The sequence below is a fragment of the Pogoniulus pusillus genome, chromosome 25 (genome assembly GCF_015220805.1).
Source record: "Pogoniulus pusillus isolate bPogPus1 chromosome 25, bPogPus1.pri, whole genome shotgun sequence".
Taxonomy (NCBI): Eukaryota; Metazoa; Chordata; class Aves; order Piciformes; family Lybiidae; genus Pogoniulus; species Pogoniulus pusillus.
The window spans coordinates 16,621,692-16,640,361 of NC_087288.1; the positions used below are offsets into that span (position 1 = coordinate 16,621,692).

The 18,670-nt window shown below is 44.9% G+C and overlaps 1 protein-coding gene across 3 annotated transcripts in view; it reads right to left on the reverse strand.

The window, feature by feature from the left end:
• The window catches only part of AIDA (axin interactor, dorsalization associated), a 30,039-nt gene that overhangs the window by 6,295 nt on the left and 5,074 nt on the right, over nt 1-18,670 (reverse strand). The window contains exons 2-7 of one of the 3 annotated variants that reach the window (XM_064164563.1): nt 15,340-15,390; nt 11,759-11,812; nt 8,641-8,695; nt 4,785-4,848; nt 3,606-3,712; nt 1,755-1,766 (exon numbers count right to left, since the gene is read on the reverse strand). In XM_064164563.1, the coding sequence (XP_064020633.1) occupies nt 1,755-1,766; nt 3,606-3,712; nt 4,785-4,848; nt 8,641-8,695; nt 11,759-11,812; nt 15,340-15,342 (295 nt within the window). In that variant the 5' untranslated portion in view covers nt 15,343-15,390. The remainder of the gene's footprint in view (nt 1-1,754; nt 1,767-3,605; nt 3,713-4,784; nt 4,849-8,640; nt 8,696-11,758; nt 11,813-15,339; nt 15,391-18,670) is intronic. The other 2 variants (XM_064164561.1, XM_064164562.1) reach the window with 2 other exon arrangements.

The following is an 18,670-nucleotide window of genomic DNA, read 5'->3' on the forward strand; positions in this document are numbered from 1 at the left end:
GAAGATGTTGTTCCAACGCTCGAGGTGCAAACAAAGTAACTCTTTAATTGCACAAGTCCAGTATAGGTGCTCCTCAATATGTTTTTTCCTCTTGATCTGCTTGAGGAGCTGGAGAACCAGGATGGTTCTGTCCTATTGGAGAATCTGGGTTTGCAAGAGGCAACCACACACTGTGCTCTTGGAGCTAGAGCCACAGCTCCAGCAAGATTTCATGAGCATTCTCACACCCAGTCCCTCTTTCAGGACCATCAGCAAGACTGAATTCACATCTATGATGCAGTATGCTTCTGGACTCCCTGTCCTGGCTGCTAGCAGACTCGTGGCCTCCCATGTGCTCATCTGCAGACACTTCACAACGTGGCACAGCAGACCTCGACCCACCATTCTGCAGTAATGGCTTCTGAGCGTGGGGTGAGCAATGTTGCCAGCACTCATTTCTGCAGAGCAGCACACATGCTCTACACAACCTTGCTGTCTCTTGAGCAGACATCCAAAGAGAGTTCTTATTTTGCTCCAAGCCACGTTAGAAGCATGCCTGCCTCCTCTTTGGCACAAAACCTTAGCTCTGCCATCTTTCAGTTCCCTGCCAAAGCAGCAGGGTGCTCAAGAGCAAAGAACAACTCTGAAGTCCATGGGTCAGAAGGACTAAGTGAGAGCACACTTGACAGGAAAAGAAGATCTCAAAGAGGAGCTTTTCTCTTCTTGGAAAACACTTTCCAGAACGCATGCAATTGCAGACTTGCAATGACAGAAAAGTCAGCAGGGAAGTAGGGCAGATGGGCTCCAAGAACACTGTTTCCTTTCTGCCTCAGCAGGAGTAACAGCCAAGCCAGTGGACTAAAGCAGCTGACTGTAACTGTTTAGTGTGAGCCAGAGCCATCCAAGCATGTCTGTTGCTGAAGCCTCAGTAGTTGGTTCACAGAGAAGCCACCAGCTGACAGAAACATCTCTAGGGTGTAACTTAACTAGAGCTGGGCATCACACTGCCAGTCCACAGCCACACCTTGGGCCTGTCAGCCTTCAGCAGGCTCACACTGAGGCTTTTCATGAGAAAACTGCCAGTCATTTCAGACACAACCACAGGACATCCTTGCCAGAGGGGGAAGGGAGCATCTACAAGTAAAATAAGTGTCCTCCTACAAGCACAATTCAGACATTCAAAGGCAAACCAACCCAACAGCTTACTGCTACCAAGACACAGGCATTCAGTCTCTCCATTCCCAAACTCCAGTTCAGAGGAAGGGGGAAAAGTGACACATCTTCAGCTGGGTTCACAAGTGGAAATGGTTCACAGAAGAACCCACTGCCAACACATCACTGGAATAAAGTAGTATATGACCAGGAGAAAGGCAGGAAACTTTTGGTATTAGCAGCAACAAGGCACTGGTTAGTTCAGCTCCATGCAGCAGAGAAGTCTAACTACAGAAGTGCTTTTTCTATAAGTTTTTTTCCCATAAAGTCTGTATTTTACTGAAGAAAATCTATCTACACCTGCCTTTGGCTACGCTACAAGCCAGCATGTCCTCACTAGCACAGCAGAACTTCTACAAAGCTATTTAAGGTACATCACCAAATACAGCCTCCTGTTTTCCTGGTACTGAAGGTCAATGAAGACCAACCCAGAGATGCCCAGGACTAGGATTGTTACCAGAGGTTGTTATTTTGAGGACTGAAACTAGAAGCTGAATGAAGAACATCACAGTCATGTGAATATGATCAAAGAAGTAACAGTACATACTTAAAGGTTCTCATACCTTCATTGGCTCCTGGGTTAGATGAATGGTGCAATGTGATAACGATGAAGCCATGCATGTAGAAGACAAGACCATGATCAGTTAGACAACACAGTTAAGCACTACAGATTAAAGGCATACAGAAGAAAGAGTGCAACACAGTACTATCAATTCAATAGGGAAAGTCCACTTGACTTAGGATGCACACTCAAGAAGGCTGCAAGCTGCTTTCCTTTAAGCCTTGTTGCCCAGAGAAAGACCACCAGGACCAACCTCCAAGCAAGTAAGACACACCACACTAATTTACACTCAATGGGGAAACAACATGTGTCTTCCAGTAGCACAACAACACCTTGAGGGCTTACACTATTGTAGCTGTGGGGAAGTTTAACTGACTGCAAAAACTCCAATCAGAAAAGTCAGATATGCTGTTTATTAAATAGATGGCAGTGTAAAGCATCAGTAAGCTCAGGAGTGGCTCTCACCTCCTCTTAAAAGCAAGGTCTTACTGAGGAATAACTCTATAAGAAAGTTTATGTCCCAAACTTTTACATTTTCCACTTCCTTACAAGTGATTTAACTGCAAGTTCCAACTGTTTGTCATCAGCCTGGGTTCTTTCCTAAGCACATACACAGCTTCTATGTCCACTATGTGCACACAGCTCTGGGGGCTGCACAGAGGCCACTTAGCACTATGGCCATGGCCTTACTGATTCACCATCATACCAAGAGCTACTCCCTTCAGGTAGTTGTAGACAGCAATGAGGTCACCCCTGAGCCTCCTCTTCTCCAGGCTGCACACCCCCAGCTCCCTCAGCCTCTCCTTATAAGCTTTGTGTTCCAGGCCCCTCACCAGCTTTGTCACCCTTCTCTGGACACCTTCCAGTACCTCAACATCTCTCTTGAATTGAGGGGCCCAGAACTGGACACAGCACTCAAGGTGTGCCCTGACCAGTGCTGAGTACAGGGGTAGAATAACCTCCCTTGTCCTACTGGCCACACTGCTCCTGAGTCAGCCCAGGATGCCATTGGCTCTCTTGGCCACCTGGGCACACTGCTGGCTGATGTTCAACCTACTACCTACCAGCACCCCCTGGTATGTAATGCCCCAGCTTTTTTGACCTATGGACTACTATTGACTACTCCAGGACTAGTAGCTCCGATTGCCATTTCCTTCTTGAAATACCAAGTTTGCCAACCTGCTCTGAAACTAGGAACTTATGTCTTCCACAAAGAAATTACACCAGGAACCAAAAGATCCTCTGTTGGAGCATCCTATTCCTTTACCAGTGAATTGTCACATGCTGACATCCCCAGTAGGCCTGTTTAGAACCTGTAGGTACATCCAGTTCTGCTAGTGCTTTCACATAAGACAGGGAATTCACCTATCAAAACCAAAGCTACTCCTTTATGCTCTCAGAGCTGGACTTGTGTCTATGCCATCATCTCACTAGACAATGCAATACATACAAAAATCACCAGCAGCAACTTCTCACATCTCTAGGAGGATATTAATGCTCCCTGCAGGAGAAACATTGCCACAATTTACTTATGAATGTGTTTGAGACACTTCAGGTAGTAAAGAAAGTGCAAGGAATGAAGCTACTGAGTTTGAACAAGAAATAAAGGTTAATTATTTGAGGTAAGTGGTACCACCCTCACAGGTTATCCAAACAACTCTTTTGCAGTAAGATACAGTTCACTGACAAAAATAATCTACTGGTCACCCCTTTGGTTCTCCAGTACAGCATCAGAGTTTGTGTTAGCCTGTTGCTTCCCACCCAAACCTTTCAAATCACAGAGGAAGTGGCTTCTCAGAGGCAGAATTTACACAAGCTACATAGGCTGGCATGGCAAGGCCAGTGTCCCCACCTGGAACTCTAGCAGGAAAAGAGTCTGGAGACCCTGCTCCAGCTCCTCCTTCCTCATCATCCTCCTCAAACTCCAAATGTTCCTCTTCTCCAGGTGCTAAAATCTTCCTGAAAAACATGAGAAAGAAGAATGAAGCAAAAAAGCATTCATCACGTGGCTTTCAACTTGCATGTCATCATCTGGAGTACAGAGCAGGGTCAACATGCCTCAATGCCATTTCATACTTCCCAGTAACTACTACCACCTGTAGCTATAGACTCTGACAGAGATTGCAGGAGCTCAGGCCAATAGAAAGCAGAAAGCCCCAAACCAGGAGACAATACTGGCACTTCCAGAGAGATGCAGGGATGCATCAAGCTCCAATTTTAACAGAATTGATTTTTTAGTGGTACCTAGACAGCAAAACCTCAAAAGTTCTTATTAAGCAGTTTACTCAAATCAGTACAGCAAATGTTTAGTGTGAGGAGTACTCTAGGTCCCAGACTACACTTGCTTCCAGATGCCTATCTACAAACCAGTCTCAGACTGACCACAAGCACTAACTCACACTTGAAAAATCTTGTGTTTAAATCAATGAGGAGATTGCCTGTTAGTTGATAATTTATGCATATCAAATGGTCAGCCACTGCCTTCCACCCTCCTTTTTCTTGCCACTCTAAAGTTTTCAGTCATTTCCTTTCATTACTGCTCTTAGTGACAGGAATGTCTCTTCAAGGACACACCAGCACATGCAGACAACATCTCCAGAATGAGAATAAAGTTATGTCACATGAAACTAGATCTGTTCCCCTTGTGAACTACACAGTGATGCTTTTTCCTGTCTCTTCCCCACTGTGTCCCTTCTCAGCTGTAAACCAGTGATGTCTGAGCCATCTCTCCACTCCCAGGCAGAAGCAAAGGAGCAGGAGAGATGGTGGCAAGACATAACCCTCATTGCCTTCCCCAGCCACCTGTGTTCTGCTCTACAGCACAACTGGCTCATCAGCATCCTTGTCCTTAACATATTTTTGATCTAGACAAATATGGACTGATTTAATGTTAATTTTTAATGAAATTATCAACTCCCATTAGATCATTCACTTGCCCTGTTTACTTCAGCAGGGTCAGACTAGATGACTTTTAAAGGCTCCTTCCAACCCAATGATTTTATAGATGAAGCAACCCAGCTCTCTCTCTTACCTGAGTGGGACAGGCTGAACATCAAAGGGGAACTCCTTATTGTAAGTGAGGATATTCTTTAAGACTGCAGAGAAAGGAAAAACAGTAAGCATCCAAACCCATAAACACTTAAGCATGAATTCTACTGCTTTGCACAGCTATGTCCATTCTCACACAAATAAGAGCAACACTGAAAAACTGAGCAGAGCATACAAAAAAACCCAGCTCTCCTCTCATTGTAAACACCAGTGCAGTCCTGACCAGAGTCTGAAGAAGAGAAGATTCCAGGGAGCCTTTCAGTACTTAAAGGAGGCCTACAAGAAGGCTGGAGAGGGACTGTTTAGAAAAGTCTGTAGGGATAGGACATGTGGGAGATGGTTTGAAATTAGAGAAGATTTAGGCTGGCCATTAAAAGGAAGTTCTTTACTCTGAGGGTGGTGGAACACTGGAACAGGTTGCCCAGGAAGGTGGCTGAGGGCCCATCCTTGGAGATATTTAAGGTCAGGCTCAACAGGACTCTGGGCAACCTGATCTAATGCAGGGTGTTCCCTGCAGGGGGGCTGGACTAGACCTTTGGAGGTTCCTTCCAACCCAAACTATTCTGTGATTCCATATCACTGTAACAATCAGACAGGCTAACTGCAACTCCAGCATATAATGACCACCACACTTATGTGGAGACAGGGAAGATCAACATGGCAATAACCAAAAGTATCATGAGACAAAGCTACAGGACCTGAGTAACCACAGCAATCTTTGGTGGCTATTGGGTAGTGCTGTTACTGCCATCAGAAACAGCACTACCCATAGTAACTAAATAGTAACAGCACTACCCAATAGTAATTAAAGTCTCTAGAATCATAGAATGGTTTAGGTTGGAAGGGACCTCAAGGGACACCTTTCATTAGAACTGTTTGCCTCATCCAACCTGGCCTTGAACACCTTCATGGGAGGGGTATCCACAAACTCCCATGGCAACCTGTTCCAGTGTCTCACCACCTTCACTGGAAAAGAATTTCTTCCCAGTAGCCTGTCTAAATCTACCCTCCTCAAGCTTCAATCCATTCCCCTCTTGTCCTATCACTACAAGTCCTTGTAAAAAGTCCCCTCACAGATTTCTTGCAGGCTCCTCTCAGGTACTGCTCTGTCACTGGAGATGTGACAGACAAAACTGATGCCAAGTCTCTCTCTCTCTCCAAAGACTTCTGCTCTGAGCCCTCAGTAATGCTGATCCTAACGTGGTGGCAAAGAATGGCAGCCACTTCCCAAGGGAAAAGCAGCTGATTCATACCAGTCACCTCCCAGCACAGCAGAGGCTTGGGAAAGGAAGGGGTTTTTTATCACTCTCAGAACTCCCCAGCCCTTTGGAGAGCTGCATCATCCTGGAGACAGAAAGTGAAAGTGACCCAGGCAGGAGAATCTCAGTGCAGTGAGATTTTTTGGGATCACAGGCACGTCATGCAGAAGCCATGGGGATTACAGGAGTTCTCCTCCCATCGTCCAAAGGATGGCAAGCACTAGTTTTCTCCCTTTCCCCAGCAACCTCTTTCTTTCACTAGGTGGAGGAACGACCCCTGCACAAAACCCTTCTAGCATTGCATTTCAGCCATCACTAGAGGGCACAAAACGGTCCACTGGCACAAGCGCAGGGAGAAGGCACTTCACAGGGCCTGAAATCGTGGTGCAGAGCTGAGCAGGCAGCCTCCTGCCACAGAGCAGCAGCCACACGCACAGGCGTTGGTACCAGACCTGCCCAGGGCAGTCCTCTGCTTTCAGACACATCCTGGCAGGGCAGGTGGCAAAGTTGATGCTGAACGTTTAGCTCAGGAAGCCTTCCAGAAACACCATTCACAGTATCCTGCTTTTTGCCACCTAAATTTGTCATAGAATTTCTCGTAGAATTAACCAGGTTGGAAGAGACCTCCAAGATCATCCAGGCCAACCTAGCACCCAGTCCTAGCCAGTCAACCAGACCATGGCACTAAGTGCCTCAGCCAGGCTTTGCTTGAACACCTCCAGGGATGGTGACTCCACCACCTCCCTGGGCAGCCCATTCCAATGCCAATCACTCTCTCTGCCAACAACTTCCTCCTAACATCCAGCCTGTACTTCCCCCAGCACAACTTGAGACTGTGTCCCCTTGTTCTGTTGCTGATTGCCTGGCAAAAGAGGCCACCCCCCACCTGGCTACCCTTCAGGTAGTTGTAGACAGCAATGAGGTCACCCCTGAGCCTCCTCTTCTCCATTTGTATTTCAAAGGCCTCTGTCTCATCACTGAGAGCAACTCATCTTGTGAAGTTGTAACAGGCCAACTGGCACAAATGCTCCTCTGAATATCCTCAGGATAAGAAGTGGATACTTATCCAGAGTCACTAGGAATCACAGAATCACAGAATCGAGCAGGTTGGAAGAGACCTCCAAGATCATCCAGGCCAACCTAGCACCCAGCCCTAGCCAGTCAACCAGACCATGGCACTAAGTGCCTCAGCCAGGCTTTTACTGAACTGAGGTTGAGAGAACTGGGCCTGTTTAGCCTGGAGAAGAGGAGGCTCAGGGGTGATCTTATTACTGTCTACAACTACCTGAAGGGACATTGTAGCCAGGTGGGGGTTGGCCTCTTCTCCCAGTTAACCAGCAATAGAACAAGGGGACACAGTCTCAAGTTGTGCCAGGGTAGGTATAGGCTGGATGTTAGGAAGAAGTTTTTCACAGAGAGAGTGATTTCCCATTGGAATGGGCTGCCCAGGGAGGTGGTGGAGGCACCGTCCCTGGGGGTCTTCAAGAAAAGACTGGATGAGGCACTCAGTGCCATGGTCTAGTTGACTGGCTAGGGCTGGGTGATAGGTTGGACTGGATGATCTTTGAGGTCTCTTCCAACCTGGTTGATTCTATGATAACACTTCTATGATGAAGTTCTATGATAACCTCCAGGGATGGTGACTCCACCACCTCCCTGGGCAGCCCATTCCAATGCCAATCACTCTCTCTGCCAACAACTTCCTCCTAACATCCAGCCTAGACCTCCCCCACCACAACTTGAGACTGTGTCCCCTTGTTCTATTGCTGGTTGCCTGGCAGAAGAGACCAACCCCACCTGGCTACAGCCTCCCTTCAGGTAGTTGTAGACAGCAATGAGGTCTGCCCTGAGCCTCCTCTTCTGCAGGCTGCACACCCCCAGCTCCCTCAGCCTCTCCTCATAGGCTTTGTGTTCCAGGCCCCTCACCAGCTTTGTTGCCCTTCTCTGGACAACAAAGCTGTTGTGGTCCCTTTTAACCCTGACTGATTCTATGACATCAAAACATTATTTCTGGATTGACATATTGAAAACTGACCCAGCTTCAGTTGGGGAAAAAGCAGCATCACACAAAACTCTTCAAAGACTGACTCACATCCTCACTTTGACTCTTAACTTTGTTTATCTAGTAGCATTACAGTGGTAGGTGACAGGTGGTTGGCAACCATGAACACAAGCTAAATGTTTTCAGAAGAAATAAATTTCAGGCTGCAAGGAGGAAGCCCACAAAGTGCTGATATTCAGTTCAAGTAAGAAATGTGCAGGCAAATTTGCCAGCTGATGATAAACTGCACAACTCATAGCTGAAATTACTACTCTGGGCAAAAAAGAGCAGCACCCAGAGAATTGCTTAAAGATAAAGATTAATACATTATCTGAAGCATTAGGACTACTGTACTGTGATGTTACCCACATTCCAGTTCTTAAGACACATCAAGTTTTGTCTAAGTGATAAGAGAGGTCTTGGAAGAACCACCCAACCCCAGCATTGCTGTCCAAGCACACAGTGATCAGTGTTGATGCTGCTGTCATAGCTTCCACTGTAATGACAAATGTCACTCAAAATACAAAGACACTACTTACTTGGTTCCAACTTCTTCAGATCCTCAAGCTTAAATTCATCCTGTGCTTGGGTGGACTAGGACATGACAAAGAAGAGTTAGATCTTAGCATGCACCTTCTCCTCAGAAGGTGCTACTATAACTTAGGGTAAACATACGAGGTGCTTCTTTTATTGAAGGTTACTTCAATGCTGTAGCCTACATAACCTCAACCAAAACCTCCCCAAGAGAGGTTGGGAGCACAGGTGAGGCACAAAGTACATTACTGCTCCTTTACTGAGGGAAAAAAAAACCCACAACTTACCATATGCTCAAAAGTCTAATGCAAGAGAAATATGTTTTGAAGCAACCAGTTGCTCTTTCATACTTAGTACACACAGGAACACCAATACAGAAGGACTTGTTTTAATTCAAGCTGTTCTGAAGCAAGGTGAGCTGCAAAACTGCAATGCAGAGTAATGCTTCAATAGCAGCACTCACAGGTCAAGAGACACATCCAACATTGTAACCCTGGCAGAAATTACAGCCTACAGAGTGAGCCTGGCACAACGCTCAGCTGAAAGCTGGCTGCAAATGGCAGAGGAATTCCCATCTCTCTATTCTCCAGCTCCTCTCCTGTCTATAGCACATCTTCTTCCCAGTAAGCCTGCCTGACTTACTCAATGGAAAAGTTTGTAGAACTGGCCTGTTCTGAGAAGACAAGTGGCAGAGCTGGCATGAGAAAAGTGGTGCATGAGAGGATTGGCACAAGACATTTTCTTTTAGACAGGGAATCAGGTCTCACTTATTTTGCCATTGCACTCCTGGCATCTCTTCAGATTGCTCTTTTTTTAACATTTCTTTAAGGCCTGATGAGATTTCCCCCCCCCCAATTTTGACAATGTGCCAACAGGGACCACATTCATTATCTGCTTTAATGTCTGCTAGTAGCCATAACAAAAGGCTTAAAGGGAACAAAGCTGGTGAAAAGTCTTTAGAACAAGTCTTATGAGGGAACTGGCATTGTTTGGTCTGGTGAAAAAGGATGCTGAGGGGAGACCTCATTGCTCTCTACAACTTCCTGAAAGGAGGATGAGGTGAGGGTTGGTCTCTTCTCTGTAGTATCAGGTGATAGAAAGCAACAAAATAGCCTGAAATTGTGATAGGGCAGGGTTAGGATGGGTATCAGGAAAGACTTCTTTACTGGAGCGTGGTCAGGCATCGGAATAGGCTGCCCAGGGAGGTGGCAGAGTCACCATTCCTGGAGGCACTCAAGAAACGTGGACATGGCACTTTGGGGCACGGTTTAATGTCCTTGGTTGTCTTAGGCTGACAGCCAGACTATGACCTTTTAAGTCTTTTCCAACCAAAACAATTCCATGATTCTAAACTTGCAGCAAGTAAAACACTCCACAAAATGAAAAGGATTAGAAGCTCTAATACCCTCACACAGGGTTATGAAGTCCTTGAGTTATTGTTGAGGAACCACAAGCAAGGCAAGCTGCTCTTGCAACACTTCATCTCTTCAATCTGGCAGGTGATGGCATTGCTTCACGTTCTGCTGCTGCTCTGAGATGTCACCCAGGAAGCTATCCCACAGTGGAACACGCCTGCCCTTGTCACAAAGTCACAGTGACTCATAACAAGCAAAATGCTGTTTAAACACCTTGGGTTAGCCCAAAATAGAAAGACAGGTAGAGCTAACCAAGTAATTCTTCAAACACGAGATTGGTCAGCCCCCACCTCATAAAACCAGCTCCAGCATACTGCCTAAAATCCCAGCTTCTCAATGGAGCTGCTGCACCTTCTAAAGCAACATGAAGTGCTCAGAGGCACTGTTGTGAGTTACTTGATGCAAAATTCGCCTGTCACCACTTTGTTGATGAAGAGGTAATCCAATAATCCAAACTTTCCTTCAGATAACTCATCTCTCCCCCATCCACACTCTCTTGGAAATTTCTCTCACTTTCTTTTTTGTTTTGGGGATAAGATTGTGCTGAGAGAAAAATAAATTAACTTCCATAGTATTTGAGTCCAGAAAAAAGAAGTAGCTCCTAAGCCATTATTTTCACACATTTCCCTAGAGCATTGCCAGTTCTCATGACTATTTTTGAAGTCATTTTCATTCTACACACAGCCTTCTTCAGGCTTTATGATCATTTGTGAAGCTGTTGAATTACTGCAAGGGTCACTCAGAGCCCAGAACTCCTGGGCTCAAGAGGTCCAGCGAACTCAGCCTCTCTAGTAGCTGGGACTACAGGTGTGAGCCACTGCGCCTGGCACAAACTCAGTCATCAATATGGTGAGCCTCGGGGAGCTGGGGCACACCAGGTTGACTAAGGAGGAGCCTACTATCTTCCTGGTTCCTGGTAAGAGGCAGGGCTGCCCTAATGCTGACCATTACAAGTACAATTGGCACAGTGTTTAATGGTATCAGCTGAATCACTGCCAGAACTGTGGGGAAACTGAGGCAACTACTCTTTTAGTCTTCTCATTTTGCAACTCTCTCACTCTTTTCAGAAGAAGTGAGGTAGGTTTCCCATCCCATTTATCCATGTTTTGACCAAATTGGTCACCTAAGATCACCCAAAGAGCCCCATGTGTCTGTTGTTGTCTATTTCTGAGCAAGTTAGTTTGAATTGGTCTTCAGGGAGGTTGCCTATCTCTGATGGCCAAGACATGTACCCCTCTGATGGTGAAGAGGAAAGGTCATCGTCCCTTGCCAACTGGGATACAGAGGTTTTAAATTCCTCCTTCAGTGAATGGGATGGAGCAGGACTCTCAGCACTCACAGGGTTCATGCTCGTGTATGGTGGATTCTTCATGAGGTTTATGGGCACCACAATTATGTAGCTTTGCACATAGGTAACCGAGACAAACAAATCAGAGCTGAAGAAGGAAAAGTGAGGCCAAGAATAAAAGATGCAAACCCTGCAGCTAAATTCTTGTAGAAGCCCTAATATGTGGTCACATAAGCAGCTAAAAGTGTTTTAAGACAGCCACTTGGGGCATCACTGACAAACTGGAAAGTCTAAATGTCAAGGGTTTGTTCACTCTGTTTTCAGAAGTTGTGACTACCCCTGAAGACACCAAACAAGCTTTAAAAAGCACTGAGGTTCCCTATCACTGAAGTACAAAGACACAGGGGAGAAGAGCTATACCTGTAATGCTGCACTTCTCAGTTCCAAGCATGTTGCAATTTTAGCTATGGTTTTCTGAAAGGGAAAAAAAGGAAACAAAATCAGTACTGAAACTGCATCCATTTATGTTCACATTGGAAATATAAACACAATTGATTTCCCTTGCAAAGATTTCAGATCTATTACTCAGTACCAGGTTACTCAGCATCAAGAGCTTTTCTCATGCACAAGCAAGATTTTCTGAAAGCCAACAGATGAAACTGGCATCTGCCACTTAACTCCATTCCCACACTTCATCAACACAAAGCAGGGTCATTTACTAATAATGCCAACCACACCACAAATTGTGAACTCAACTGCCTTGAAGTGACAGGGCAGAAGAAAAAGAAACAATCCAAACCAGCCACTCTGTTACCTTCTGAGAACTTGAGTCATTTGTTCTGATTTGCCCCTTTTAGGATTCATTCCTACAGTTCCTTTATCAGGCTTCCAAGGTAACCTTCCTCAGAAGCTCAGTATTTCAGTACTGAAAAACTGTGTTGGTGAGAGGGGAATTATAAAGGTGGATTCTTTTACTAACTTGGTAGTTTTGAAATGGTAAGATATTTAAACTCCAAGTAAAGTATGAAATGGATTCTTTGATTCCAACTTGTCAACTGTATAAAATCCCTTTTTCCATTTTAAAATTTCCCTTTTTCATTAGAAAATGTACAAGAAAGGAAAGAGCTTCAAAACAGTACAGTGTTAGCAGTCTTACTTTGAAGACAGTTCTATTTCATTGAATCATAGAACCAACCAGGTTGGAAGAGACCTCCAAGATCATCCAGGCCAACCTAGCACCCAGCCCCAGCCAGTCAACTAGACCATGGCACTAAGTGCCTCATCCAGGCTTTTCCTGAACACCTTGAAAGGCAGCAACTCCACCACCTCCCTGGGCAGCCCATTCCAATGCCAATCACTCTCTCTGAGAAGAACTTCCTCCTAACATCCAGCCTAGAGCTCCCCCAGCACAACTTGAGACTGTGTCCCCTTCCCCAGCCATCTGCTCTGACTCTCCTACAAAAGGATGTCAAAACTTCTCATGCAGCTCCTGGACCCCACTGTTAGTTTCAACAGGCTGGGCAAAACCCAAGTGGATCCAGTTTCAGTTCACCTTAAAACACATAATGTTAAGAGATCAGGAGCTGAATCTTATGCAGATTAGACACCTCAAGGGCAGAGCCAACAGCTGGGGTGTGTAAAAGCCTCAGTTATCTGACTTTCATTTGCCACCGCAGGTTCCTCAAAGCTTTCAATGTTTTCTCCCCACCTGGTATCTCCTTTCATCTTAAACGTCTACATCACGGCATCAGTCCAGTCACATTCTCATAGTTTATATTAGTCCTCATTGTATGCAGGTTTTAGAAGAAATTCACTTTCCAGAAAAGCAGTGAGTGATGCACATGAGCACAGGATACACATTGTTCTCTTCTCTGCCTAGGATGCAGCACACACAGCAGAAACCACGTGTTTGCAAGTGAGATGGCAGAATAAAAATGTTAGAGCTCCACTTCTGTGGAGATTCATTTTGTGGTCTAAAACTTCTGCTTCCTTGAAATGTTTTGTTGCGTTACAGAGATCCAGAGCTGGGCCTCCAAGATTACAGAGAACCATAGCTGGACCTCCAACATAGCTTGGGAAAACAGGATTTTGGATAGGAGGACAGCAGATATTACTATGGAAGCAGAGCCTCAGTCCCCAGGGTGAGGCTGCGTGACATCCATCTCAACAGCTGCAGCGTGACAAAAGGAATTCTTTCTTGAGAACATCTGGAAAGATACATTTGCAAAGGTAGAATCTTAAAAAGGAAGGTGTGAAGTAATGGGTAAAAGAAAGGAATGTAGAGGTTCCCAAGGGAAGGGAGGGGAAATCTCCCAAGGTTTGACCTACAGCTTGAACACTTGCAAAAGCCCAGCTGTTCTGAGGGACGGTTTGGGTGTCAGCTGCCGAGCAAAGAACATGTCCATTCCGTGTTGGATCAAAACCCCTCCAACTGCAACACAGAAAGAGGGTCACTGGTTGGCAGGGTGCCAGCTTCTGTGCCTCTCTGTGGAGTCAGAACTTGACAACATTTTCCCACAGCTCTTCCCCTCCCAGTCTCAAGTGCAGGGCATTAAGCTCACACCACAGACGAGGTCTCCAGAAGCATCTCTCAACCTCTGCCTCCTTTGTCAATTCACTGAGATAAGCTCAGCACCACTCCTGTTCCCTAGCCTGCAGATTCACTACTGTGGGCTCTTCAAATTGCCTCCTCACAGAATAAACAGCGTTACAAAATGTGTGTCCTCAGGCTTCTGGGGGCTGGAGGGCAATAATGGCTCTAGAAACAGATTATCTGAAGAGAGTTGGGGAGTCTTAAAATAGTAAAGAATAGGTTTTATATGGAATCTATTGAAATATGGCAAGCTCCCAGCAGGCATTATTCATAACTATTTTTTTAAGGGACCACACCCAACCCAAAAGTTGAAAATGCAGCTAAACACTGCTATCATTTTCAGCTGCTACTATGCCATGCAAAGGCTCTCTTTTTTGCAGCAGGGAAAGCATTCTACATCTCATTAAAAATCCTGAACCATAATGAACTTGGCTACTTTAAAATAGTAAAGATTCAGTTTTATGTAAACTTCTGCTTAGAAATGAGAAAAAAAAAAACCAGTTGATCTCATAGTGAAAGTTTCTTCAGTGCAGTTGTGAGTAATGACTCTGCTCACTGTAATGCAGTCAAAGATGTTTGCATAAATACAGAGCCAGAGCAGAGTTTGGCTTTCAGGAGAGGTCTAGGCTGTTAGGAGACCAGTAGTTTAGTGAATCATGCAAAGACTCTTCAACAGCACTCTTATTTCAGCATTAAAAAAATGCATGATTTTCTAATACTGAAGAAAACTCAGCCTAGCACAAAAACAGTTACACAAGAAGCAATGACTGTGGTTAGAAGAGGGCTTTAAAGGTCAAATTTATTGCAGAGAGAACTGGGTGAGAGTAACTATCGCTGGAGGCAAGCTGACAACCATGGCCAAACCCAATTGGGACAATTCATGTAGCAAAACACAGTGGCTGATCATGAATGAAGGCAGATTGTTTGAGAATGAAGATAAAACAACAACAGCATGCAAAGGCTTAGACCAAGGTAAATCCACCAGTAACTGTTAATAATCCTGTTAATTAAAACTGCTAATATCCCACATGCACAGCATCTAGGTGATGAAATGGTTGCACAGCCTACTTAAAGTCTTTGCAGGATGACAAGGTTTAAACACAACCATTTTTTGATCACAGTGTTTATCTCAAGAGAAATTCAACAGAATTCACAATCACTAATGAAGACTTTAGCACTGTCAATTATTCAAGTCAAAACAGAGCCTTCCTTAATGACTGTAACACCAGAATTCTGTCCAGCCATAGATAAAAAGACCACAACCCCTTGGAAGCTGAAAATCTGAACATCAAATTCAGGAGCTTGGTCTGCTTTATCAAGGAAAGTAGCCTATTCTATTTCAGAACTTGACTCTTCAGATCAAGAGCAAAAAGGCAAGATATGAATACTTAAAAGTCTGAATCCTTACCATAAAGAATCCATTTATTACAAGTTAAACAATAACTGGATCACACTATGCCTAGGAAAGAAATTGATGGTATCTGTCAAGTGCTATTAGATTAACAGATTGGATGATTACATTGGCAAGTAATGCTCCATCAATTATGGTGTGCCCATTTCTGCACTGTACCACCACCTGGGATGCAGGAAATAAACCCAAACACAGTAAAAGTTTATACAGACAGATGGGGTGGAGGATTTGAACCTAACCTTGTCCTTTCCCTGGAAGTGTAAAGTTAGTAGTTTTCCCTTGGTGCAGAGGAACTGCTGCTGAAATTCATCTTCCCCATAAAGTATAACAATTAAGAAACGATGACAGCTCCACAGTAATTCTCAGCAGTACAAAGGGTCCTTGGGAAAACAGCTAACTCTAAATCTAAACAAAGACTAAAGAGAGGGTGGATCAAGCAACTGGAAATCATGATTAGCTTCATAGCCCTGCCTTTTCCAGCCTATAAAATACTGCATGAAGCCTTGGCCAGTAGTGTCAGGTAAGTCAAACCTGAAGAATAGACACTTTTCTACACGCAGAAAAAGACAAAGAGGTGACTCCTCAATGACTGTTACAGATTTAAGACTAGTGTTTTAAATGTAAATAGTAAATAAAAGTTTTCCAGAGAATCTGAGACAAAGTCTAAGGGGATGGACTCTCAAAGAAGCTGAACAAGACGTAACAGATGTCTGTCTCATTCCATTGGTCTAAAAATCCTAGGTAGTTGGAAGTACAGCTTGTTCTGGGCTCACTTCCTGCTTCTCTTTCCCCCTTTCTCTCCTTCTGCCCTTGCTTGACTGTCCTCCTCACCACTGGTAAGAACACTGAGTGGGAGCAGGCAGAGATAACATTGTGTTAGTAAGTAACAGCTCCTGGCCTTTGTACCAGTGTACAGGGAGCATACAAGGTAGCTGAGCTATTGCCTAGTTGTATAGGTAGATATGTACTTGTATACATTTATTACCTGTTATATTTGACCTATTTTTTGTAAACAACTATCTCATTTTACTTCCAAATTCTGAGAAAGCATGGTAATTTACCCTTAGAGGGTAAATCCCAAATTCTGTGTGGTGCAAAACCACCACCATGGCACACAGACCCTCAGAAAGACATGATATGAGGGCAAGAAACTTTCTAGCCCTACCAGGAAACGGCATGCTGGTTGATGCACTGACAGCTGAGCACAAGTAGCTTTTTTGGCACCTAGATTTTTAGGGAGAAGATACATTTCCATTTAACCAAAGTGCTCCAAAACCCAGAAGCACACCAAACTCTACCCTAGCATGCCAAATGAATGATACTAGTGATGACAGCAATTGGTCACAATCACTAGATTATACTGGTTGAACTCCTGCAGAAATTGGGAAGACCAGACCAGCAAGGAGCTGAACACCACACTTCAAGATTTTGCTGTACAGAGGTTTAAGTGCTTCTTCCAAAGCAACAGCAAGATTTTTGCTGTGACTAGCATTCCTCATAGTAGAGGAAGGAACAAGATGTCAGGGACATTAAGCTGTATATGTGGCTAATGAGACAGGCACCACCATTTGATGAACCAGCTTAAAGTTTCAGTGCATCAGCCCCTTACCTACAAAAAAAAAGAGTGATAGAAATGTCACTTTTTTCTGTAAGTTATATCAGCTTTAGAAACAGGTATGCCTCTGAAATGACTCCAAACAGCCACTCATTTCTTCTTTTCAGAAGGCTGTTGCCTTAAGACATGATGGTAGTTGTGCATCTAACATTTGAGGCCAGTTATCTCTGCTTCCTGAGCCCCCCGGCCTTCCCTCATGGCTGACCTCACTCACTTCCACATTCTGGTCCAAGGTTCTTTCCACAAGCTTCAGGGAACATCTGGAAGCAAAGCCCTCTGTGGTTCTTGTTCCCATACTCACAGGAGATGATGCCTCCAGAAGTGAGATTAACAGCTTTACATTCATGAAGTAACCACGTTTTCAGAAGTATCTCCCCAAGTGAAACACGCAGTAAAGAAGACTACAGCTGAGGAGGATGGAGAAAGCTACCGGCACAGGATCAAGAGCAGATGTGATCAAAGAGTAACAGCTGTCCAACAGTTAACAAGGCTCCCAAGCCTCCAGTTCAGGAGAGGTGGACCAAATCCTTCTCCAAGATTAGGACTCCATGTAAGGTGATCACAAGCCTTATCCTCTTCATTGCATAAAGAGAACAGAACATGGAAGAGCAGGTCTCTGCTCCAGCGAGGGAACAGTCACAAAGCTCTGTCAGACTCTACATAAAGGTGTAGTTTTCTTTGTGTTTAAAGGAACAGTTTAGGAGGGACATTGAGAGGCTTGAACATGTCCAGAGAAGGGCAACGAGGCTGGGGAGAGGCCTTGAGCACAGCCCTACAAGGAGAGGCTGAGGGAGCTGGGATTGGTTAGCCTGGAGAAGAGGAGGCTCAGGGGTGACCTTATTGCTGTCTACAACTACCTGAGGGGAGGTTGTGGCCAGGAGGAGGTTGCTCTCTTCTCTCAGGTGGCCAGCACCAGAACAAGAGGACACAGCCTCAGGCTACGCCAGGGGAAATTTAGGCTTGAGGTGAGGAGAAAGTTCTTCCCTGAGAGAGTCATTGGACACTGGAATGGGCTGCCCGGGGAGGTGGTGGAGTCGCCGTCCCTGGAGCTGTTCAAGGCAGGATTGGACGTGGCACTTGGTGCCATGGTCTGGCCTTGAGCTCTGTGGTAAAGGGTTGGACTTGATCTGTGAGGTCTCTTCCAACCTTGGTGATACTGTGAACTCATTATACCAAGTTAAGCTCTAATTGCTGCAGCTAAGACATGTTTTCAGGGCCAGCATCTCCAAAGACAGATTCCATTACCCTAGCACTTTATTATCATAAATGAGATTCTGGGCTATCAAGTGTAAATTTCAGGCAAGCCCATTGCTCAAACCAGTGATCTTATGACTTGGAAGTCTGGGAATACAGGAGTTCTTGAGCTTTTTGGTCCCAAGAAAAAGCATGCCTTTATACAAGATGCAAAAACTGAGCAGCATCTAATATCTGAAATAATTTATTATGCTGAAAACGCTTGAGTGCATGAGCCTCAGCTAGCAGATTCCTCTTTAACCCTGTCAGGCAATTGCATTAATGTGATGTTAAGACAAGAAACAGCCTTTTTAACTGAAAAGAGGCAGGAAGGATTAATGTAATTTCAGTAAAGATTATAAAGAAGTAACATTCTGAGAGACTACTAGGGAGAATTCTGCCAGGACCCTTCCCAGTCAGGTGTTACATGTTAAACTAACATCCTCCTCACACACCCCTCATGTCTGCAGTTCAAGATAG